At 37.3% G+C, this 25699-nt stretch overlaps 3 protein-coding genes across 6 annotated transcripts in view; 2 read left to right on the top strand and 1 right to left on the bottom strand.

Moving 5' to 3' along the window:
* mrvi1 (murine retrovirus integration site 1 homolog) overlaps positions 1-1555 on the top strand; it is a 40403-nt gene extending 38848 nt beyond the window's left edge. For both annotated transcript variants that reach the window (XM_016463556.1, XM_016463557.1), the window contains exons 21-22: positions 461-592; positions 670-1555. In XM_016463556.1, coding sequence (XP_016319042.1) covers positions 461-592; positions 670-907 — 370 coding nt within the window. In that variant the 3' untranslated portion in view covers positions 908-1555. The remainder of the gene's footprint in view (positions 1-460; positions 593-669) is intronic.
* Positions 1556-4626: 3071 nt separating this feature from the next.
* Positions 4627-8293, top strand: LOC107670783 (lymphatic vessel endothelial hyaluronic acid receptor 1-like). The gene is made up of 6 exons (XM_016463546.1): positions 4627-4756; positions 4950-5112; positions 5209-5348; positions 6743-7003; positions 7100-7178; positions 8001-8293. The coding sequence occupies exons 1-6, from the start codon at positions 4663-4665 to the stop codon at positions 8164-8166; spliced, it is 903 nt and encodes a 300-aa protein (XP_016319032.1). The 5' UTR covers positions 4627-4662; the 3' UTR covers positions 8167-8293.
* A 293-nt stretch (positions 8294-8586) lies between these two features.
* On the bottom strand, positions 8587-24124 carry ampd3a (adenosine monophosphate deaminase 3a). Of its 3 annotated transcripts, XM_016463551.1 has the most exons (16): positions 24059-24124; positions 23668-23791; positions 18548-18770; positions 17783-17960; positions 17473-17638; positions 16889-17108; positions 16673-16802; positions 16399-16593; positions 16172-16303; positions 14968-15131; positions 14761-14887; positions 13999-14162; positions 12046-12166; positions 11440-11613; positions 9730-9840; positions 8587-9649 (listed from the first exon to the last, which is right to left on the bottom strand). In XM_016463551.1, exons 2-16 carry the CDS (start codon positions 23726-23728, stop codon positions 9479-9481), a joined length of 2337 nt encoding a protein of 778 aa, XP_016319037.1. In that variant the 5' UTR covers positions 23729-23791; positions 24059-24124; the 3' UTR covers positions 8587-9478. The 3 variants fall into 3 exon arrangements, with proteins under 3 accessions (XP_016319037.1, XP_016319039.1, XP_016319038.1); XM_016463553.1 differs by lacking the exons at positions 23668-23791; positions 24059-24124 and adding an exon at positions 20905-20992; XM_016463552.1 differs by lacking the exons at positions 23668-23791; positions 24059-24124 and adding an exon at positions 19971-20133.
* Positions 24125-25699: the final 1575 nt, after the last annotated feature.

Below are 25699 nucleotides of genomic sequence, written 5' to 3'. Positions count from 1 at the left end.
TGTGTGTGTGTGTGTGTGTGTGTGTGTGTGTGTGTATTTATATATACATATAAGTATACACCGTACACACACATATATTATGTAAACAAAAACTTTTATTTTGGATGCGATTAATCGCGATTAATCGTTTGACAGCACTAGATTCTTTCTTTTTTTTAAACAGGTGAAATGTCAAAATATAACAGGGTTGAACAGAAAAGTTCTGTATTTTAGGAAAAAAAACTCTATGTAGACAAAAGCATGATCTTTTGATTGACTAAAAGCTAAATTTAGGTAGAATGTAAAAAAAATAAAAAATGATGAGGACACGTTTCATTTTAAAATTGTGTATGTTTACATTTTAATAGACATTCTTGAAAATGATCTTATGTAATCAGTATTTTTTAAGCTTCACAGAAGGTTTTAGAAGACAATTTGTGCTTCTACTGTATATTAATTAAGGAAATCAACTTCACTGTAGATACCAGGAAGGACTTAAGAGGTCTAAAGAACTTCAAGAGCTGAAGGAGGAGGAAGAGAATGCGGAAGAGAAGCCGAAGGACTCTGAGGAGGAAGCAAGAGGAAATACTGATAAAGACAGGAAGACTAATAGGTAACAGACTTCAAAGTGTTTGCCCGTCAAATCATTGTCAATAAATCAGTAGTCATATTGTTTTTGTCCTATTGCAGCAGGTTCGAGGAGGCATTAGAGGTCTTTGACCGGATATTCCCAAAATTCTTCCGAGGAAATCGAGTGCTCTGGATCGTCCTCACTCTGTTTTTCGCTTCATTCATTCTTGTCAATGTCATAAGCTTCTTCAGTAACCGCTACAGTGAGAGCGGAGACACGTCTGCAGAGAAGTCCGCTGTCCCAGGCAAGAAGTTTTTTGGACTGAATGTAGGGTCGAAGACTCCTGCCCCAGAATGACATTATTTTCTTCCATCACAGAGAGACAGATCAAGGGAATTCTGCTGGCAATTTCCTTACCAAACACAGCTCATATTGTTTCTACCAGTCTTTCACACTGCATTTAGTAAATAGCAGAACTACTTGTTATTGTTTAGGGACCAAGTGTAATTAGATGAGCAATCAGATTTGCTTTATTAACTAAATTGATAAGTTATAATACTTGAGGTTGTGATTTCTTGAAATCCGTTTTCTTAAGACTGTCACGTTTGATATATGATTATACCACTCGAACCTTATGATTAAACTTCTCAGGTTTTGTGAAAGATATATTTGAAATATTAGGTACAATATTTAATACAGAATTTGGTACAGTATGTTTTAAAGTCTTTGCGATTGTTTATGTTGTTTATTTGAATTGACATTCCAAGGTAGATCCTAAAGTGCAATATTTTGCGACTGGTAGTTGACAGTTGTGTGGGGTTGTGCCTTCAGAGCACTGAGTTTAATAGTACAGAATTTTTCACAATTTTCAAGAGCACTTTTAACTAGCATGAAAGAGTTCATATTTGCACGTGTGCTTGTGTTTACTGTTGTGCCACTTCACCTTGTAATAAAGGTGTTTGAAAATCGCACGTGGTTGTTTCTAGAGTACATGTGCTATTCAATGCGTGGTAGAAAATTAAGCCTATTTTTTAGGACAATTAAAGTTCATGACTTTGTCATAATTATGACTTTTATGCCATAATAATAAGAATTACTTCTTATGTCATAATGACAACTTAGTATCTCATAATTTCAACATAACAATTTTTATGTAATAATTTTACCAAAGCATTTTTTTCTTATGTGGTGGAAATTGGCTTTCATAATGATCAGTTTATCTTATTGTGTTTGACACTTTATGCCATGATTTCAGCTTTTTTTCTCTTTTTCTTTTTTACTTTTTATATCATAATTATGGAAAATAGGCTTCCATGGTGATTCATTTATCTCATAATTTAACCTTTTTTTTTACTTTATCAAAATTTTTGACTTTTTATTTTATAATTATGGCTTTTTATCTAATAATTTTGACCTATGTCATAATTAAGACTTAGTATTTCATAATTGACTTTTTATCTAATTTTCAATGCATGTTAAATTTGACTTTTATCTCATTTAACTTTGTCATTTTTTAGGACAATCAATATTTTTGGCATTACACCATTATTTTTAACTGCATTTCCCCTGCAATTTCTCACATTTCTGTGATAAAGAGTTAAGTGCAACAAATGGTACTATGATGTCAAATGTATATTTAAATCATTTAAAAAACAAAAATTGCATTAAAAGGTCCTTGAAATATTCTTTTCATATTATGCTAATGTGAATTAATTATCATTAAAATAATATAAATAATTGCCATTTAAATGTCATGGTGCAAAAAAAATATTTTTTTTATATATATATATATATATATATATATATATATATATAATGTGTTATTTTCTCTTTATTGGGACAAAAGGTTCTTGACAGGTTTCATATATTTCAAAGTATCGTGAGCACAATCTTCCACTTGACACCGTATTAACCAATATTACTCAAATAAAATATGTACTTTTCAGAGAAATTATTTGCTCATTTTTTCCAAGTCACTTCCTGGCAGTGTGATGATGATGTTGTACAAGTGTGTGTGTGTGTGTGTGTGTGTGTGTGTGTTGGAGAGATGTTTTGCCGGAAGTTGGATAGAGCTGTGTCTGCGTTCTATCAGAGGAAGTTAGATGGACATCAGCCCGTTAATAAGCAAGCAGAAGGGAACAGGAGGAAATTGTCCATTTAAAAGAACAAAGCCGAACAAATAAGCCGGAAGATCTGAACTCGTCGTCTATCTAGTGGCCACCTTCATAAACAGAGAGTCCATTCAAAGTTACTTGATAGTGATCATAGACTTGCTTTTACTACAAACCCCCTTCTGCATATCGATTAATGTCATATATAAAGTCACACAAAATACTACAGACTATATATTTTGTCACTTAACCAAAAATGATATTTAATTGGTTATGTCATAGAAATTCAAAGAATTTATGTAATATTACTGAATAAGTCTGACTATTGGGTAATACCAAAATAACAGGTTATACAGATAAAATAACAGGTTATACAGATAAAACTTTCACATATCTAAATGAATATTCACAATATTCACAAGTGCTTGTCTCCAAAAGACCCCAGTAATTTCACATACATCTCCTCTAGTGTTTAGAAGAAATCTCAACAATGTCTCACACTTATATTGTACAATATAACAGTATATCAGAGTATATCAGTTAGAAGTCTCATCAATTTCTTCCAAGATCAAATGATCTGAACTGCTATTCACAGATATTTTATGTACTCTTACTATTTATGCAAGCCTATTTCCACCATGTGATATAAAATATCTTTGATAAATCCTAATTATGACATATAATATACAAATATAATAAAATTACGAGATAAAAACTCATAATTATGACATAAAAGTGACATTTTTTGATGACATCTCTTATCTACGGATTTTTACATTTTTTTCTCATAATTACGACATTTTATCTCATAATTGTAACTTTTATCTTATGATTTAATATCTAATAATTTCACTTTTTATGTCATAATTTTGATTGTATCTCATAGTTATGACCTGGTATCTCATAATTTCGACTGTTTATGTCATAACTATGACTTTTTTCCTTATGTAATCAAAATGTGTTTCCATGGTGATCAATTTATCTCAGAATTTTATGTCATAATTATGACTTTTTATCTCATAATTTTAACCGTTTATGTCATCATGATAATTTACCAAAGCATGATTTTTTTTCCTTATGTGGTGGAAATGGGTTTCCATAGTGATCAGTTTATCTCATAATTTGGAATTTGTATGTTTTTTTCCTTATGTGGTGGAAATGGGTTTCCATAGTGATCAGTGTATCTCATAATTTGGAATTTGTATGTCATAATTTACTTTTTGTATCTCATAATTTTGACTTTTATGTCATAATTATAGCTTTTTTCTTATGTGGTGGAAATGGGCTTCCATAGTGATCAGTTTATCTCATAATTTGGAATTTCTATGTCATAATTTACTTTTTGTATCTCATAATTTTGACTTTTATGTCATAATTATAACTTTTTTCTTATGTGGTGGAAATGGGTTTCCACAGTGATCAGTGTATCTCATAATTTGGAATTTGTATGTCATAATTTACTTTTTGTATCTCATAATTTTGACTTTTATGTCATAGTTATAACTTTTTTTCTTATGTGGTGGAAATGGGCTTCCATAGTGATTGTTTGTCTCAGGAAGTTTAGGAAAAACATCTAAGACTAAATTTAAATGAAATGAAAAAATGCCCGGAACATTCCTCTGGCTTCTGGATTTCCTGCAATAGGTTATGGATTTCTACTATACTTGCTATGACACAAAGGATGAAAATGTTTGACTGTGTGGTGCAGTGCGTCAGCAGGTCTTCTGTCATCACTGGGTGTTTTCATGGTGAAAACATTCTCGCCTTGGCCTGAACCAGACTCCTGAAGAGCACGGTCCCTTCATCAGAGATGCCAGCGTGCCTCCTGTTTCCTCTTGGTCATGACACTTTGTACGGGTCATTTATGCAATAACCGCCCCTCTACGCACAGGCCGCACCCCTGGGGAGTTTAGCCTTCCTATAACCTCTCCACTTGGCACTCAGGCACACATCCCCGATCGCAGTTTGCTCAGAGACTCAGAAAGAGCAGACTTCACCGCCATGGCAAGAGTCTGGATGAGGATGTTGAAGATGATGATGCTTTTCAGTGGTTTACTCATGTCTAGCCTAACTTTTGACATCCATTTGGTAACGGGTAGGTCCCTTATGGGCATTTATTTATCTTAATTATCTGTGGATGTATAGTATTTTTTTTTTCATGAGATATTTGACTGAATATTTGACTGCTTATAAATAATAAAAATGTGACCAAATTTAGACTCACCTTTAACAGTTTGTTATATGTGAACTAAGTATTCTATTTCTTTTTTTCTCTCTCTGATTAACAGTGAACCCTAAACAAGCCATCTCTGGTGTGATTGAAGCTTCCATTGGAAATCAATACGCCTTAAATGCATCAGCAGCCAGAGATCTTTGTGAGCATCTAGGTTTGACTATTGCAAGCAAAGCACAAGTAGCAGAGGCCCAGAAACACGGTCTGGAGACATGCAGGTCAAAACAATGTATAATGCTCTATGGACCATTAAATGAATACTTTAAACTGTACATGAAAAAAAAAAGATCAACATTCTTCTTTTTAAATCTCAGGTTCGGGTGGATAGACGAGCAAATAGCTGTTGTTCCCCGAGTTCAGGTCAAATCAAACTGTGGCAGTGGCAAGACTGGGGTTGTCGTGTGGCGTGCAAATCCAAGTACAGAATTTGATGTCTTTTGCTTCAATTTAAGAGGTAAAATATTTTACTTGATAATTTTAGACACCATGGTTATATATATATCCATGACTGACAATTATGAACACGTTCCGTAACAACCTCATCTTTTGGTTTTGCATGCTCTCACCTGCTGCATTTTGAGCTCTTAAATGCATTTGCATCAAGATTTGCGTCAGGTAAAGTAAAGTGTGTAATTTTTAAAACCAATTAAAACACAATTAACCATTTTTATATGGGTGTTTCGGACCTTTCGTAGGCTGTCATTTTTATTAGATTTATTAATTATTGCTCAGAAATCATAAAAATGTTGTAAAGTCACTAGTTATGTCATTGCTAAAAATGTGTATTCTTAAAAATTGGCTTTTAAAAATTTCTAGCGTCTAAGGCCACTTAGTGTGTGACTTTATTTGTACATGTGGTTTCAGTTGATGCATAATTTTAGAACAAATTTATAATTTTAACTGAATTTTGATGCAAACCTAATGGTGAATCATTAAGGTTCATACACATATACGCACAAATATGTGTGTGGTTAGTTAATGAGTCCCACTGATTGTAAATGAATAGCCAGGTCCTTATTAATACAAACAAACTTTCTGACACCTCAGTCATGGTATTGAGGGTGGAAGAGAGCGCTGGTTATTCACTCCCCCCACCGACAATTCCTGCCAGACCTGAGACTCGAACCTACAACCTTCGGGTTACAAGTCCGACACTCTAACCATTAGGCCTCGACTGCCCACTTTAAGTATTTTTTTTTCCCAAAAATTTGGGTTATTTGGCAGGAATAAGAAAATAATTCATACTTTTAAGTCGTCACTTAGTTATTCCAATGCTAACATTATATTTTTAAAAATTGGCTTTTTGTAATTTCTAGTTTGTAACACCGCAGAATGTGATTTTTTTTTTTTTGCATGCGGTTTCCAACGTGGTATGAGTTTCAAATTTTAAAGCAAATTTTTGATACATTTTAATGCAAACTTAATGGCAAATCATGACGAATCATATACAAATTTACGCACAAATATGTGAATGCGTAGTTAGTGAATAAGTCCCATTGATTGCAAATTAATTCCCGATCTGTTATATACAGTATCATTCTGTTTAACTCTATCCACATATTATTAATACAAGCCAACTTTCTAATACATTTTTAGTATGTACTCCTTTCCAAGTTTATGTGTCAACTGGCATCAAATCAACACAAACTGTTAGTGTGACAAGGAAATAGGAAATTCTGGATGTAACATCATCACAGATTGGTTTCCTATGAGGGCCAGGGATGTGGTAAATGAAAGGAAGTGAGTGGGATGAATTGACAAATGCCTGATCAAGGCAAACGTAACCGTTGAGATTTGTTTGATTGTCATGTCTGTTATGTAACAAGCCTGAATCGTTTCTGTTTGCAGATTTTGAGGCGCAAAACCAGGCTTCCATGACTGCTCACCAAACGACAAGAAGAAAGCCAATCACAACACATTCATCTGTTTTTCCCACTGCTCAAGCAGGAGTTCATCTGAGGAAAACCCCATTTTCTAAACTACCTTCCCCATCGTCTTCGCTCAGTTCTCTTTCTACATCTGTTCCTCCTTCACTCTCTCACAGTCCCTCTGTTTACCACATGGATGATGAAGGGAAACATTTGCCCATGAGTGGAACCCCAGTTGAAGGTATGATTCTGCTATTCATTATTTGACAGCAGTTATTGTTCAGGTAAACCCCAAATGCTTGTTTGTATTTACTGTTTTCTCTTTTCTGATTTGCAGCTGTTCCAGCTGCCTTACTGATCACAGTCACCTTCGCAGTCATGCTTGCTGTATTTCTAGCGATTTACTATTTCAAAACGTAAGTTATGTTCTCCTGTTTAACTTTATCCAGATGCTTTCAAATATTAAAATAAGCTCAGAACCTCAGAGCAAATCCCTGGGATTCCAGAGCTAATTTTAATTCAAGTTTTTTTTACTCAAAGTTTAAAACCTGAGGATACAAGCATGTTTTAAAACATGTCCACTCATATATGTGACCCTGGACCACAAAACCAGTCTTAAGTGTCAATTTTTCAAAATTGAGATTTATACATAATCTGAAATCTGAATAAATAAGCTTTCCATTGATGTATGGTTTGTTAGGATGGGACAATATTTGGTCGAGATACAATTATTTGAATATCTGGAATCTGAGGGTGCAAAACATATCAAAATATTGAGAAAATCACCTTTAAAGTTGTCCAAATGAAGTTCTTAGCAATGCATATTACTAATCAAAAAGAAAGTTTTAATATATTTACAGTAGGAAATTTACAAAATATCTTCATGGAACATGATCTTTACTTAATATCCTAATGATTTTTGGCATAAAAGAAAAATCTATAATTTTGACCCTTACAATGTATTTTTGGCTATTGCTACAAATATACCCCAACGACTTAACACTGGTTTTGTGCTCCAGGGTCACATATGTTCAGTTAGATCACTAGCCTAATAAAAGCTGTGAATATGCTGTAATTGGTAATCAAATTCTACCCCATACGTGCTTCATCCATCCATAGCAATATAAAGTCTAAGACGACTGCCATATCAGTTAGTTCAACATAAACAACATAACAATAAATAAATACACCTTTACTTAAGAGAGGTTGATCATTGCTGAAATGTCTCTGCACTACAGGAACAGACCCTGCAGGACGCAGTGTGACAGCGAGCAGCAAAAGGAGTACATTGAGACGGAGGTTTGGGAGCACTGTAGTAAGAAAGACCTGCAGAATCCACAGGAGGAGCATGTGGAGGAGAACGAGGAAGAAAACAACAACAGCAGTTCTACAGGCCAGGACTGACACTTCTCTGTATTTATCGAGACATCATGGGATGGCTGAGACTGAAGTGGTTGTGTGTGTCACGATGTTGTAGTTTTGTAATGAAAAAAAACAAAAAAAGACACAGATATGTGTATTTATATGTAAACTGGCTTCTGATTGTGCATTTTTTATAATTATTTTATCACTTTAAATATTTTCTTGATTTTGCTAAATGTCTGGACATTTAATTCAAATAGATAGTTCTGGAAATAATTCATAAAGTGTTAATTTGCGTGTAAGTTTGCTGGTTTATATATTCCATATATCATTCCTTCAAAAAGTAAAAAAAAATGTACTTTTATTCATCAAGGACACATTAAATTTATTCAGATATTGTTTCTATGTTTATGAAAGAAGCCTCTTTTGCCCACCAGTGCTGCATTTATTTTATGAAAATACAGCATTTTAATATATTTTAAAATGAAGTTCAAATAAGATTACATGGCAAAGTAGGACATTAATGAAAAGCACACAAAATACAGAGAGAACTTATTTCCCAAATTACCTTTTTAGCCATTTACAAAATTGTTTTCCACACACGAACCATAAAAAGAAAATAAAACAATTAACTGGGTCAAAGCTGCATTTTGATTTTTCTAAGTTAATTCAAAGAATAAATATGCTGGCCTCCAGATACAGGCACTCCATTAAATAAATGTAACCAACGTTCCACACATTAAAATATTCTCAAAGAAATTAATTCAAACAATGCAATATTTTTTCTCTTTTTACAAGCATTACCTGCTGCATTAGTTAAAACTGCAACCATGTTTGATGTTTTCAGAGTCTCTTGTTCCATTTATTTAAGTTTTTCTATTACTGACAGGACAGTGGAGAATGGACAGGAAATGATGGCAAATGATGCTCTACCTGACAAACCACAGCTCCGACCCTAAACCAAAAATATGAGGCTGTATACACACCTAAGCTAGGGGGTTTTCTTTGTATGTTATGCATAGCAGCGGTGGAATGTTCCAGACATTTATCTCGGTGTCTGCCTATTTCTGCTGCACAAAAATGTTTTGAGGATATAGCTCATAAATCTCCACAGGAGGGAGACACTGCCCATGTAATCTAATGTCAAGCATGCCAAACCCTTTTTGAAACGCCCATTTCAAGTCATTGCATAGGCAGACAATAGTGTTTATGAGAAGGCTGGGTATTAGAAATCTGAGAAGCAGAGCAAGACTAGATAACAAACTACATAACATTTGGGTCCCTGTGCATCCATTTCTACTGTATATAAAAATAGTAATCATGCATATATGGGCACAGAGGGCTTATTGGACAGCTACTGTGACCCAACAACCTCTGACTTTACTGCATCTACGAGGAAGCTGAGTTCATTACACAGTGTCTCGTGTCTGTAGGCCATGCGGATCTGGGCTACATTTGTCCGCCGAATGTCATTCCCCTCTGGTCCATCTTTCAGGTAACTGACCCCAAGGAAATGCTTTTTCTCCTGGGGAAAATGGCAAAGATGCGTCAGTGTTGTGCCGAATACATTTTTACATAATGTTATGAACTGAGCATGTGCACTACCTCATGGGAAAGGCCACTCTGCAGGACGCTGTTCCTAGCGATCTCACACACGTCACATGTGCTCAACTTCCACAGTTGGGCTGCAATAGCGTACTCCTCCATTAAAGCCTCCTGCAGTAGTAAAACAATCACAACATTTCTGTATTGAAATTGAGAGAAACATGAATTCGGACAGCAATAAAATCACTGACTAGCCCCTGCAAATGTTTAAAATACCTTACGTCATTATGAGAAACAGTTACATCCCAATTGGTCTTAAGAATATGTTTTTTATTGGTATAATATTTCAAGATGAACACTACTGGTCTATCTATATCTGATGAAAATATTTTGTCTAAAGTTTAAATAAACTGTTCCATTAAAAAAACAAATACGGGCAGGCTTTACATACGGTGGCCGAGCAAACTCAATGCGCTGCAAATGAAAAAATTGTTGCAAATTTTCACAACACAACCAAACCAACACACGCGCTGCAAATTCTCACAACACAACCAAATACAGAAATGCGCTGCAAATTCTCACAACACAAACACAGAAACGCGCTACAAATACAGGAACGTGCTTACATGCTGCAAATACAGAAATGCGCTGCAAATTCTCACAACATAAACACAGAAACGCGCTGCAAATTCTCACAACACAAACACAGAAACATGCTGCAAATACAGAAATGCGCTGCAAATTCTCACAACATAAACACAGAAACGTGCTGCAAATACAGAAACGCCCTGCAAAATCTCACAACACAAACACAGAAACGTGCTGCAAATACAGAAACGCGCTGCAAATTCTCACAACACAAATACAGAAAACACAGAAACGCGCTGCAAATACAGAAACGCGCTGCAAATTCACACAACAGAAATACAGAAACGTGCTGCAAATACAGAAACGTGCTGCAAATTCTCGCAACACAAACAGAAATGCGCTGCAAATTCTCACAACACAAATACAGAAAAGCACTCCAAATTCTCACAACACAAATACAGAAACGCGTTGCAAATACAGAAAAGCAACAGAAATGCGCTGCAAATTCTCACAACACAAACACAGAAACGCGCTACAAATACAGGAACGTGCTTCAAATTCTCACAACACAAACACAGAAACGCGCTGCAAATTCTCACAACACCAACACAGAAACGTGCTGCAAATACAGAAACGCGCTGCAAATTCTCACACCACAAACACAGAAACGCGCTGCAAATTCTCGCGCTGCAAATACAGAAACGCGCTGCAATTTCTCACAACACAAACACAGAAATGCACTGCAAATACAGAACCGCGCTGCAAATTCTCACAACACAAACAGAAATGCGCTGCAAATTCTCACAACAGAAACAAAGAAACGCGTTTCCCTTAAACATTTCCGATGTGGTCTGTGCATATTTGCAGCGGCGTTTCTGTTTCTGTTTGTTTGTTTTGTATTTGCAGAATGTGGTCTGTGCATATTTGCAGCGCATTTCTGTTTTTGTTTGTTTTGTATTTGCAGCGCGTTTTTGTATTTGGTTGTGTTGCGATTATTTGCAGCGCGTGTGTTGTCAAATTGATGGAGATGTTCTCTTAATTTGCAGGTGTTTTTTCTATTTGCAGCGTGTTGAGCTTTCTCGGCCACCGTATTTACAGGTATAAAATCCATTATCGAGTTCCATCATTTTAGGGGGTACTTCAGGTAAATTTAGGAAATTGTGATCCAGCTGTAAGTCTGACCTTGGTGTAGTGGAACTGCATGGGATCATCAGTGGAGAGCGACACACACAGGCCTTTGTGTAGGAACTCTCGCAGAGGGTTCTTGGAGTATTCCAGGAACAGACTGTTGTTACTCAGTGGGGACATGGCAATGGGCACTTGGGCAAGATAATACAGGTACTGCAGCACTGGACTCTGGAAAAATTTACACACGTGTTACATGAGAGCTTATTCAGTTTGATCATAAGATCAAATGCTCTTATCAAGCTCTTTGGCCCGCCTGCTTCCATTTGCATGTTTCTGTGCAGCGTCAGAGGCTCCATTGATTCTGGGCTCATCACTAACACAAGTACATAATCAAATGAAGTGGTAACAAACACATGTCTCATCTGCATTTGCTTCATGAATAGACTTGGGCTGAAGATCTGTACTCTGAATCCATTTTCTTTGCCATCAATGAATGTACAAAATATTTGGTAATTTGACTAATAAGCTCTTAAAATGGATAGTTATGTTTCATGTTGTTAAAATAAAATTGCATTTGACTCTGAACTAAACTTCAAAAGCACACTGCCCAATTTTCCAAATTTTGAACACAATAGTTTGGACTGATCTTCTACTTCTAACCTTTTTCAGGTTTAAGCCATGCGAGATGTTGTCTGCAGTGAGGAAAGCTGAAACCAGGTGGGTGATAGAACCAGCTTCTCCACAGTGTGGACGGAACTGGAAGGTACTAAAACCACGTTCTCTGTGAAAACACACACATATACAAGCTGTAACAACCAACAGAAAACTATAGGCCTCCTTTTGTTGCAGATATAATATCCAAATAACAAGAAATTAGAACAAATGAGAAAAATAAAGTTGCATTACAAGAGTGAATATACTATATATTGATAAAGAGACAAAATGCACTATGGCTAGCATACAACATCACAGCTGCTATTCTGGGCACTTTTCAGTCCCACAAGACTTCTGTTTTTTGTGGCCTAAAATGAATGATTTTGCTGCGGCTGTTCTCAAAAGTTGTGGAGATTTCATTGATTGCAGTGAAAACGCACCAATTATCATGATGTTTTTATGTAATTAAAGTTAGTGACTGTAAGATTACAATTAATATTTTTGTACATAATTACTGAATTTGGGGTCCTTGTCCCTCATACACAAGGCAGTTGTGACACCAGCATAGAAATATTCATAATTCTGCTTTGCTGAAAGTACAGAATTGTATATAAAGACAAATATGCAAGCTGCTTGATTTTGTGTTCAATTCTGCACTTGTAAAATCGCAAAATCCTGGAGGAACTGACTTTTAGTGCTTCAGATGGCAAAATAGATGGCATTTCTTAGTTCAATTTCACATTGTGATAAAAGTCACTGACATATGTTCAAGTGCTGTTTGTCTGTCTATATGTGACTCTGCACAACAAAACTAGCCATAAGTGTCAATTTTTTTAAATTGAGATGTATACATCATCTGACAGCTGAATAAATAAGCTTTCCATTGGTGTATGGTTTGTTAGGATAGGACAATATTTGGCCGAGATACAACTATTTGAAAATCTGGAATCTGAGGACGCAACAAAAATCTAAATATTGAGAAATAAATCGCCTTTAAAACTGTCCAAATGAAGTTCTTAGCAATGCATATTACTAATCGAAAATTAAGTTTTGATATATTTACGGTAGGAAATTTACAAAATATCTTCATGGAACATGATCTTTACTTAATATCCTAATGATTTTTGGCATAAACGAAAAATCTATAATTTTGACCCATACAATGTTTTTTTGGCTATTGCTACAAATATACCCCAGCGACTTAAGACTGGTTTTGTGCTCCAGGGTCCCATATGTTACATCTACAATGGGGCATAGTGGGTATCTCAACTCACAACCTCTGGCATGGAATTTTTAATGGGGTCACCTGAGGGACACGGTAAAAATTCTACGGTGTCATACTAAAACATACACTGAAAAAAAAATGGTTGTCTGCAGTTGTTATATCAAGGATCCCCTAAAATGTCTTCCTTTTATGTCATTGGTCATTTTTATTTAGTCAAGCCAGTGCATTTAGATGTCACCAAATAAAGCACTATTTAGGCTATCTGAAACTTTTTCTGTAGCATTTACTGTAATTCCTGTGTAAATACATTTATACCTCTTCAATGCATTCAGAGGCCCCGGGATACTGACCCTAATCCATCATTATAAAGTGGAAAGGTGATGTCAGTTTGTTCTACTGACAGTATTCCACAGGCTTTAACAGTATCTCAGTTGTAACCCAATATGTGTGTATTACTGATACAGTGGTATTTATAGATGTCCTGGTGCATAGTGAAACACTCACACATGCAATTGGAAATCTTTTCTTCTTGAATGGCTTCCAGTACTTATTCAAGGTTTATCAAAGCCTGGGGGTATCGTGGAAGATCTTTATTGCAAATATTAAAGTATAATCTCTGTTTACTTCCTCTGTCAGTGCAGACATTTTTCTATTGCTATGGGAAATGTAGCCTCTCTCTTCACCTAATGGAATTTTCCAGTTTGTGTGTGGAACAGATGTAATGGAGCACATACTTCCTGAGGTTGTTGAGCACCATGATGTTGGCATACATGTGGAAGAGGTAGTAGCTGTAGGGAGGGTTGTCATCTGTTGTCCATTGCTCAGGCTTGGGGCTCTTATAAGAGAACATGTGATCGCTATGTTTGGATTCATCATCCACACTGTCAAAGCCAGTCACCTAAGAAAGGGGTGAAAAGTTTCTGTCTGATCTGAAGTGCACAATGTCAAATAATGTTCTAAAATTGCAATAAATATGATCAGGAATTAACCAAAACAAAAAAATAAAATAAACAACATGGACAAAAGAATGTGGACACCAGCTTCCATGCTTCTGGGAAGGTTTCCACAAAATGTGCATGGACATGGAAGCAGGGATTTGCTCCCATTCAGACACAAGAGCATTAGTGAGGTCAAGCATTGGTCAGAGGTCAGGCGTTTGCTAATGGGGCCTGACTTGCCATTGTCATTTTAATTAATCCTTAAATATGTTGAGTGGGGTTCAGGTCTGGTCTTTGTGCAGACTAGTCAAGTTTTTCATACAGGAGCAGGAAAGATCGTCCCTGAACTGTTTAACATGTTGAAAGCACACAGGTTTCTAGAATGTTATTATATGCTATAAACATTACAATTTGAATTCACTGGAATTACTGTAATATTCAAACTTGTTAATTAAAAGGGAGTTTCCATATACATCTGGCCTTGTGGCATTTAAAATAATTACATGAATGTTACATGAAGTACACTGATTAAAAATGTATTATGAACCTTGAACTTACATATTTTAGAAATGCATGGAGCTCTTTGTGCTTCTGAGGATTCACTGTAGCCTCGAACAGAGGAAGGAAAATGTTCTCAAGCATCTTGGCAAAATTAGGAATCAACTTACGTGACTTGAAAATGTCACTGAAAGAAATAAGCATAAGATAATTATAAAACAAGAAATGAATACTTTCTGAAAATGTAGAATTTATGTAGCTACTTACTATATTCTGGGCACCTGAATGATCCAGCGCATGTTTGGGGAGTACACTTTGTGCTGAATAAACCAATGGGAGAGACTTTCCCACTCCTCAGGGGAACGTCCATAGATGGACAGTCGTGGTTCGGCATGCTGATACTTGCTCTCCTCAAGATCATGTGCTACTTCCTGACAGAGATAAAGAGGACTCTTTTTTTTCAGAGTGGAAAACTCTGAATTTTCTTTAAGCCCCGAGTTTCCGAGTTGGGGTGTGTCAGTGAGAAAACATGTCGGATGCAATGGATGCAAAAGGGGTGTTGTTTTACACAACGATTGAGAAATTTTAACCAAAGCATGTTACAGACATTTCATGTAGACCCTAAAGAATCATATCAACTTGTGGATAATGGGCATCTGATGTCCCCTTTAAATTACAAATATATGAGTACATTTGGCATACAATTAAGTTATAAAATAAACAAAGTAAATGTTAAAGGGGTCATATGATGTTGCTAAAAAGAACGTTATTTTGTGTATTTGGTGTAATGAAATGTGTTGAAGGCCAAACAAAGTAGTTTCGCTTTCACAACGAAACACAGCGTCACACACGGTGGCCTAGAGTGAGCGGAGGCCGGAGGGCTTGAGTGAGCGGCGGCCAGCGGATTCGACGAAGGAGCGGCCGGCTTGCGGCAACCACATGTGATGACCCCAGGCGGGCTGGCCCACATCGTGACGTAGATATGTGGGGGCGTGTTAGAACGAGCTGTTTTAGGTAGGTGTGGTTGACTCTTAACTTTTATAAATAATATCTCTTTGGATTTGAGACGTTAGTCTTTGCAACTTTACAGATCTTCTTTATGCACCAAGAGCTTGTAACACTCCAAAGAGAAAGGAAGAATTGAAATCGTATCATATGACCCCTTTAAGTTAGCTGAACTTTACATTTACCCTCAACAGGTAAACTATTTTTCACTAGCACAGTAGTTGGTATCTAGACTGTCTCTGTGTTTCTGACACAAAACTGTGCTTAAGCACTAACGTTATTTATGTTTAGAGCTTCAAAATGTTCACTTGTACACTGATATATGAAATGAACACATTAAAATGCATTAATATTTGTAAGAATATCATCTGTGTAGGTGAAAACATGGTGCATCTCTATAGTTTGACTAAATTTCCCTACCAACCAAACCTACACCTTTAGTCTTGTTATGAAAATATGACTGTACCTTGATCAAGCGGGCAAAATACTCCCCTTCAATGTAATTGTCAGTCTTCAAGTAGATTTCCCGTAGCTCATTTGCTCCTACTGGATTGTACTTGGAATTGAATTTGTCAAAGCGATGAAAAGTTTGTCTGCCCTGTAAATACATTACAAACATGAAGCATACTGTATAAGCCACCAGCATATCCTTGGGCTGTAACATATACAACATATAGATAAGACATTACTTACGGCATGAACATCTAAAGAGTCTACAGTAAGATCATAAGGGTCCATATTCAGGTTGTTAAACACCTGTTGGAGAGTTAGTTTAACCCCTGCCTTCTCCAGGACGACTCTCTCTGCATCAGTTTTATAGGTTGTTTGGATGAAATCAAGCAGGTGTTTTTGGTTCATACATGCAGCTGCATGGATATGTGTATCTACCTGTAAGTTAGAATTTATGTACGTTTAGACAGCAGGGTAAATTACATTTGCATATACTGGTGTGTGTTTCAAATTATACCTTTCTGACATTGTAGAAATCTCTATGAGGAACACCCTTGAGTTCTTTTAGTTCCGCCATTTCGTTGAGCATTTCATGTAGGTAAAACTTTGACCCAAGGAAGTTTAGTCGTCTATGACAGTAGGTCTTACTGTTGAAAGAAGAAATACTGCTTTAGATCTCAGAAATCTGGAATATGCAGATAAGGAGGATTGTTGATATTGGTTGGAGACTTACGTAGGCCCATCGGCGATCATGGCGAGCACGTGACTCATGTCAATGGCAAATGTTTCCAGGTCTGGATAAGGCAGACAGCGTGGTTTGTTCATACTCAGAGCTTCAATGTTTTCATATACATAAATAATGCCATCCTTCATCTTCATCTGATAATTGAGGTTGTCTGGAATATTCTCCATGCTGTAAGGGTCCTGTCCTTCACCAGGGCAGGGACAGATATCTGTGGAGAGCAGACGAATTACAAAAAAAAAGGTAAGTTGGTTGACCAAGAAAGTATTGTTGGTTAAGTTAGTAAGAAGACAGCAGTAAGAAGTACAGAATCCCTTGCTGGTGACCGGCATAAAACATGCTGGTTTTCCCATCAGAGGAGAAAGAATTATTCCCATTCTAGCACAGTATTTTCAAGTGTTCTTAGTTGAGCTACAAATAACTAATGTTAACTTAAGTCTTCTAAAATTAGTTCAACGTTGATGTCTTGGGCAAAACTTCCACTGAAATGTTTATAGAGCCTAAAATAAACCTAGAAAAAGAGCATGGTTTCCATGTCATGTCTGGTTATGAACCCTAAGTAAATACAGATGTACCTGGAAGGATTTCATCTTCTTCTGTCCACCTTTCATTTGCTGCATTACGTAGAAACTTTGCAGTGGTCCATGGGAATCTGTGATATGCCAGTTTTGAGTATTTTTCTCGAATAAAGAGAGCTTTTAGCAGACTTTTAGCTGCTTGCTCATAGTCCTCAACTGTAATCTGTAAGAGTACAGTGATTGTAAGACAAAACATGATTGTTAAAACATGGTCAGCTGTTAAAAGTGCCTTTGGTGGTTGAACTTTCAACAAATTATGACAGCAAGTAGAGAAAGTTGCTTGATTGTAAATTCTAATTCTACACACCCCAGCACAGTAGTCTCCACTTATGGTGACTCTTTGATACTCTGGGAAATTTTGAGAGATGGAGGAGCAGGTAGAGGAAGGGGAAATGAGGGGCGTCACCATACCCCGGACATTCTCTGTACTTAATGGGATTTGCAGTGACATAGATTGGGATCGAATCATCTTAAAACTCTTCTTCCTACAAAGGATAAAAGCAAAATGGGACTAAAAATTAAATAATAAATTCATTAAGCATTTGTATCATATCATTAATTGTTCTGCTGGAAAACCCAATGAAATTCAGCTTCTGATGGTAGCTGGTTTGACATATTTTCAAGATGGTCCAAAGTGGTCATTAAGGTCATTAACCCATCCAAGCTGGTCTAGATCAGGGGTTTCTAATCCTGGAGGGTCACTGTTCTACAGAGGTCAGCTCCAACCCTTATTAAACATATCTGAACCAGCTAATCAAAGTCTTCAGGATCACTAGAAACTTCCAGGCAGGTATGCGGAGGCAGCAGGTTAGAGCAAACTTCTGCAGGACTTTGATTCACTAGAAGCAGGATTGGAAACACTCTGGTCTACATAGTTGACCAGTTGGTGGACCTGGTTTCACCTATGTAGACCATATTGGTCAAGCTGGTAAAAGACCACTTTGGGCCAACAGCTAACCAGCTACTATGTTCCAAAGACCAGCTTGTCCACCATAGACTGGAATTACCTGGAGTTTCAAGTAAGGTGAATCTAATGATAGCAATCTGCACTGAAGAACTAATTGATGCTGACCGTTTGGCGCTTTCCTCTGACTGTTGCTCAGCCAGTTCTCTGAGTAGCTCCCTCTGTTTGGCTTCCTGCAAGCCAATTGGACAGTCCTCTGGGACAGTGTACATGGACAGGGCATCTTTTGTGTCCTCTTCCTTCAGTGCTGAGGCATACACTTTCTCTGCCAGCAGACGAACTTCCTCATCCACATCACTCAGAGCAATCTTTGGGAACTGCCGTGGCATATCTGTATAGAGGCAAATTTAAACATACTTTAGTAACATTACGCTGCTGTATTCATAAAGTCACCTTTCAAGAGTTTACAGAAGTACCATACTAGTTCCTGAGTTGCTGTCACTGCTCAAAACAACAGGGTTACTTTGATGTATGTTTCATGGCTCATATCAACACGCTTGCTGTAAATAGTCCTGGGATGCCATGTGCATTACCAGGCCATTGATTCAGGCCTGCAGAGTCAGTCACTAGGCCAGTGCACAGCTGCAGACACACTGCCCTATAAAACAGTTATGTTTGTGTGAGGACAGATCAAGTGTCTGAGCCCTGGGTGTGACTTCTCCCTGAACAGTTAGGAACATGGTCCACAGTGGCCACATCAGATGCTATCCTTGGCAAGAACCAGATCCCTTTGTCAAGGTTTCTTTCCATTCTTTTAAGCCGTTCTGAGAAACTCCTATATCAAGTAGAGTTTGTGCCCCTCATACTGACTGTTGCCAGGTGTGTTACCATAGGTACCGTACACATCTGAGAACAAACCAGTAGATATTTGGCACAAAACTGGAGCATATTCCATCTAGCTCTATTGATTGAGAAATAAAACTGCCATAAATATCTTCCCACAATATCACAAGCTTCAATATCACCTCTATAACATACAAATCAAAGTCTGTCCAAAAAATAATGCTGATTCAAGGCCATGACTTTAGCTTCTCTCAACTGTTTTTGTTTTGATTGACCAATGCATCTATTTCCACCCCAAACTTTGCTTAGGATCACCACACTCAAACACTTCAAGGAAAACTAAGAAGTCCTTCTACACTGTCAATATACCTACAAGACCTGTCTGAAAATATTGACTGGTTCTGAAATGAGTACACTCTGTCTATAAATATCTTCCCACAATATCACAAGCTTCAATATCACCTCTATAACATACAAATCAAAGTCTGTCCAAAAAATAATGCTGATTCAAGGCCATGACTTTAGCTTCTCTCAACTGTTTTTGTTTTGATTGACCAATGCATCTATTTCCACCCCAAACTTTGCTTAGGATCACCGCACTCAAACACTTCAAGGAAAACTAAGAAGTCCTTCTACACTGTCAATATACCTACAAGACCTGTCTGAAAATATTTACTGGTTCTGAAATGAGTACACTCTGTCTATGGTGAACTGACATGCACAGCTGTGCGACTGCTGCCATTCTTACCTTCAGCCCCCGTCACCGCCATCTCGGCTTCGGCTGTTCTTAGCGGCCACACTTCAAGTGTATTACTGGGTATGTTTGCGTGTGCATGTGTGTGGTGTGGGCCATGTCCAGTCACACTCTGAGAAACTGCTGTTGTCTGACTACCGTTTTGTTTTCTTGAGTGCCTCTCTCTCCCTATTTTAAGAGGTTGAAAGCCTCACATCCACAGAGCTACTAATCCTTTAAATGTCACCACCACCTGTCAACAAAAAGTGACCCCGAAGCCTACAGAGAACCGCTTACAAACAGGACCTTGCTCAATCCTCCCAGCCCATCTCATGCATACATACAAACACAGGTTTCCCAACTCTTTGGGATTTACTCCCTCACAGCCCCCTAAAATCCAGCCCATAAATCCCTGAGCTGATCTCCTAAACCCAACTGTCCATGTGAATGGAATCTGTGGCCAAAGGAGCATCTCCTTTGACAGCTTCAGCTATCCCTCGCCGCCAAGAACAGCCTCTAATCCCAGCTCCGACCTTGCTTTAGGCACATATCATTTCAGCCCCAGATAAACAGTCCTGCTGGCCATTATCATGGGTCTGCATGGGGCATCATGTCACTAAAAGTCCAGAGGTAATCACCCCTGAAACGGATACCTGTTGGTTGCTTCAGAGCTTAAACCGGGTGTTGACAGAAAGGGTGCTGTTCATATTGTCCCAGAGCATGGGAGCATGCCCAGCATCTATTTGTATCACATCCATTTGAAACCATAGAATAAACAAACCATCTCACCCTTTGTCACCTTAGTCACAGTGATTATTTGAAGAACACAGCATGATCCACAGCACACACACACACACACACACACACACACACACACACACACATACTAAGATATGGAAAGCAAACTGTAAAAACACAGTGTGAGGGGACAAAGGGAAAGTAGGTTTACCTGATCTGACTGTTGTCCTTTATGTTCCTGTAACAGCTGCTTTTATCTCATACCTTATCCAACTGGAGCTCCAATAGCATAACCTACGCAGCTCTCTTTTTCAGACCAAGTGCGCCTGTCAGCCTGACCTGAAACTTGGAGACAGGTCACGTGGACGCTTCACAATCCTAGTGATGTGCTGGGTATTATTACAGGCTGCTTGTGCAGGGCAGGGGGAGGAACTGGAAGTGGATTTGTCAGGCTGGAATTAAGGTGCAGCTTGAATATCTCCCCATCCCATTCTCTCTCCCTCATATCGATCAGAGGGAGTTCTGGATTATGTGACTGAGGGATTTGAGGGTCTGTGTGGTGCAAAGGTTTATGGGAGATAAATGTAGTACAGGCAGGTCTTAATGGCTTGGTTGATGAGTATAGAAGCTAAACTGAAGCTACTGAGCCATGAGCTGTAATATAAGCTGTGCAAGTTTCTTTGAATGCCTTTCTACATTGACGCTGTAAATGCTTGTGTAAATAATGCATGAATACCACTCTGTTTTCTTGCACCTATGGGTCTATTTGAAGGCTTAGAGGTGCTTCGCCATCAAGAGGTCTTGTGCACGATGTAACTGCAAACTGATATTCTATATCAGGTTGTATAGTTCAGTTGTGTAGTCATTTAAAAGATTTAAACATTGAAAAATGACACTATTCAGTTGTAATCATAAATAATAGCCCTTCTTATTAGTAAAAAAAACTTAATTTTTTCTACTTTTTATAGGTACATTTCTTCTCCATATTCTGTGCTACTCTTTTTTTACTCTTGAAATTCTGCTAATATTGTTGCCTCCCATATGAGAAATTGCTTGTGTTATCCTTAATTTAAGTCACTTTATCTAACAGCATATGCAGATGTAAATATGTGCATCTATGTATATGTAATTGTATATAAAATATATAGATGTACAGTACTCAGCATTAATGTGCACTACAGTAGGTAGTTCCATTGTGGACAACAACTATGCATGTCACTTTTGCAGGCTGATTCTTACTCTGTGAGATAAACAGTCACTCTTTACATAGCTTTTGCCAGCTCCGAGACACTTACTTGGTATTTCTTCTGCTCTTTTTCTAGCAAAAAAAATCACTCATCACTAAATTAAAGCTTAAAGTGAAGGCCTGATTATTTCAGGGGCCTTGTCACAAGCCCATTGTTTTTTAATTTCTTTGTTACTTTTTTTTTTTTTTTGATTTTCACAATTAAAACAATGAGTTGGTATTCCTCTTGTACCATTTTTCTCTTTTGTGCTAAGAAATGAGTCTCCTGACAGTTCTTTCCCAAGTGGTTCCATTCAGCATTAAGTCTGAGAATGATTCAGTGGGCTATATAACATTTTTAATTGTCAATTGTTTTTTCTGAGTAACTTTTAGGAAGGTGTACTCATTTTTGCTGTGCACTAGTATATATGTATATTTACTGACACGTCTTATTGCTTAATTGAGCTTGGAAGCCCACTGTGAGAACATCGTGAGATTCAAGCTTTAGTGCAAACACACATTTCCTAAGCAAATGAGCATGAGATAACTATAAGGACAGACCGTGACAGGGATGCAGATAGGAATCTTAGGACCCATGTTTATATATAAAAAATGTCAGCTTTTGTCATTTACTGTATTTACCTACATCTTCTGCTTTTACTAGAATTTGTATTTGTATTGTAGCACTTCCCATGTTTCTGTTTCCTTAGGATGGATTGTGCCCTTAAAGGGATAGTTCACCCAAAAATTTAAAATTTGATGTTTATCTGCTTACCCCCAGGGCATACAAGATGTAGGTGACTTTGTTTCTTCAGTAGAACACATATGATGATTTTTAACTCCAACCGTTGCAGTCTAGCAGTCGTATAATGCATGGCAATGGTAACAAAATCTATGAGAGTAAAAAAAACATGCACAGACCAAATCCAAATTAAACCCTGCGGCTCGTGACGACACATTGATGTCCTAAGACACAAAACGATCGGTTTGTGCATCTTTTAGTTTTAAGTCGGTTTGAACAATCTGGATAAGCGCAAGTAAGTACCATTTTGATTAGCCATCGTACCTACAATGTTTGTGCACTGTGTAAACAATGAGTGACGTATACACGTGAGAGATCACTTCCGGCGCTTGCGTAAACTACGCCAGAGTAAACTACACACCTCACACACCGGATGCCTGCGCGCGCCCAAAGACATTTGGACATAGTGGTGTATTAGAGGTAAAAAAATGATATAAATACTGTTCGGTTTCTGGCACAAACCGATTGTTTCGTGTCTTAGGACATCAATGTGTCGTCACGAGCCGCAGGGTTTAATTTGGATTTGTCTGTGCATGTTTTTTTTACTCTCATAGATTTTGTTACCATTGCCATGCATTATACGACTGATAGACTGCAACGGTTGGACTTAAAAATCATCATATGTGTTCTACTGAAGAAACAAAGTCACCTACATCTTGGATGCCCTGGGGGTAAGCAGATAAACATCACATTTTTATTTTTAGGTGAACTATCCCTTTAATTAGCAAATGTAAACGTTTCTGCAATTTCTCCCTTTTTAGGGCCCAGGATAGCATTCCTGGTTGCCCCCTTCTGGTAGGAATCAGAAACAATTTCTGCAGTGAACAATTCGATGATGGAATAAGTGCTGCAATAAAAAAGCCATTTTAAAAAGACTGATATTAAAAATGCTGATATTAGACCGTTTCTTGCTGCAGGATAGGGAGAGACAGCTCAAAAGCTCTCACCCTTTCCCAAACATGGGTTGGAGAGCTGCTTTACTATGGGCGTCTGGAGTCTTCGCATCATTTCCTGTGTGCTCAGGCCTGGAGAAGGAGAAGACACAGCAGCTTGTGCAGTAGCAGGATAAGACTAGAGCAAAGGAGAAAATAATCGGTGGGTATTTCTTACTTTAATTATTGCAACAGATTTGATGTCATGTTGAATAAGTGGCATCTACTTAATTCATTAGAACTGCTGGTAAAGGGTAACATTAAACAGACACAAAGCTACTAAATGTATCATCATTATAAACAAAACTGTTAAGGTCTTTGACAATCGCAGGTATGTACTGCATCAAGAGAAAGAAAAGTATGCATTTATTCAAATATTGCTGAATATTGCATAAGAAGCACTTACCCAGCCTCAGATCTTACAGAACTCTGCGTCCTCTGTGCAGCTGCACTGCAATTATAAACCCATGAAGTTCTCCCAGGAAAGAAATGAAGGAAGAAAAAAACCCCACTCAATTCTGCCCCCAAGTGATGTATGAGATATGGCACATGGAATTCACTGAGCAAAGAGAGAAAGCAGCAGAGTCCGTTTGCCACCCCACACCTAGAATCAAAACACAGGGCTATAAAATTACACCGTTTTTTGTCTTTCACTGATGTTTAGCATTATTTAAGTAGACATTAGTTTAAAGAGATTAAAAAAAAAAATACTACATTTTTTCTTCCTCTGTTATTATTTATTATTGCCCCCCTGTGGAGATGTGTCCATGTGTCCTTGACCAAGAAGGTAATGTGGCCACAACAAGTATTTGTAAACTCAAAAATCCGCCTCTTTAAACTTTGGGAGTAATAGTTTTGGTTACTAAATCAGTCAAAAAAAATATAATAATCTGAATATATGTAGGCTCCGAAGTATAAATGAATCATTGTGTTGATTGCTGGTCCATATTAACTGACAGGAGTGAAGATTTATGAGGTGTCGATGAGTGAGGCAGATAGATGGCATCAGTCCCAGAACACATTTGGAAATTCTTGGCAAAAGAATGATAACTTCAATAATTGTTACCACAAGATGGAACCATAGCATTAAAATACGACAAGGAGAGAGGACGCTTGACTGAATGAATAGGCTACTTTATTTTTAGCTGCAAGGTGCAAATTCTGGTTGGGAGTGTCTGGCCACTGTGAAAAAGTCGTAATCCCTTATTCAAATGCACATTTTCAAAAATAAGTATATATGCTTTGGTTGAGGTTTCAGATATTTCCACCAAAATTAGTTTACAAGTTACGAATAGGCCAAAGTGCCTATTTTTCCCCTGGTAGTGAACAGACCCTCACAAACAGAAGTTGTGTTCGCCTACTGAGGTAACCATAATAACAGTACACTTTTCGTTCAGATAGATGAAACATTGGGAAAACATACAACTCATTCTATCTGTAAGTTGCTGTTGTGGGTATTGACTGTGTTGATTTAAACTTTCTGGAATTTTCAGACGGTGTCAAACTTTCCAGTCTTTTTGAGTACCACTCTAAATAATTAAGCTTATTTGCCTCTTAAACATAAAGAACAAAGCAGCTTTGGAGTAAACAGTTTATTAATGGAAGGCTACAGCAGAAACATCTACCTTTTCATCTTGTATTCAATGGACACTTCTTAAAAGAAGACTATTAGTGTTTTTTTCTGACATTGTATACAGTATGTGTTCATTTGTGATTAGCATCTTATGGTCCTTTTATATTTGTGACCCTGGAGAACAAAACCAGTCTTAAGTCGCTGGGGTATATTTGTAGCAATAGCCATAAATACATTGTATGGGTCAAAATGATAGATTTTTCTTTTATGCCAAAAATCATTAGGATATTAAGTAAAGATCATGTTCCATGAAGATATTTTGCTAATTTCCTACCGTAAATATATCAAAACTTAATTTTTGATTAGTAATATGCATTGCTAAGGACTTCATTTGGATAACTTTAAAGGCGATTTTCTCTATTTAGATTTTTTTGCACCCTCAGATTCCAGATATTCAAATAGTTGTATCTCGAC

The sequence above is a fragment of the Sinocyclocheilus anshuiensis genome, unplaced genomic scaffold (assembly GCF_001515605.1).
Source record: "Sinocyclocheilus anshuiensis isolate Anshui unplaced genomic scaffold, SAMN03320099.WGS_v1.1 scaffold1378, whole genome shotgun sequence".
NCBI classification, from domain to species: domain Eukaryota; kingdom Metazoa; phylum Chordata; class Actinopteri; order Cypriniformes; family Cyprinidae; genus Sinocyclocheilus; species Sinocyclocheilus anshuiensis.
This window is presented reverse-complemented; position numbering and strand designations above follow the sequence as displayed.

Excerpts from the sequence above, each read along its gene's own strand:
- LOC107670783 (XM_016463546.1), top strand. The coding sequence starts at position 4,663 with ATGGCAAGAGTCTGGATGAGGATGTTGAAGATGATGATGCTTTTCAGT. Across the intron at positions 5,349-6,742 it reads CTTTTGCTTCAATTTAAGAG|ATTTTGAGGCGCAAAACCAG; the intron begins GTAAAATATTTT and ends TTCTGTTTGCAG. Across the intron at positions 7,179-8,000 it reads GCGATTTACTATTTCAAAAC|GAACAGACCCTGCAGGACGC; the intron begins GTAAGTTATGTT and ends TCTGCACTACAG.
- ampd3a (XM_016463551.1), bottom strand. The coding sequence starts at position 23,728 with ATGATGCGAAGACTCCAGACGCCCATAGTAAAGCAGCTCTCCAACCCA. Across the intron at positions 17,639-17,782 it reads GTGGAGACTACTGTGCTGGG|ATTACAGTTGAGGACTATGA; the intron begins GTGTGTAGAATT and ends GTACTCTTACAG. Across the intron at positions 16,803-16,888 it reads ATGATCGCCGATGGGCCTAC|TAAGACCTACTGTCATAGAC; the intron begins GTAAGTCTCCAA and ends TTCTTTCAACAG.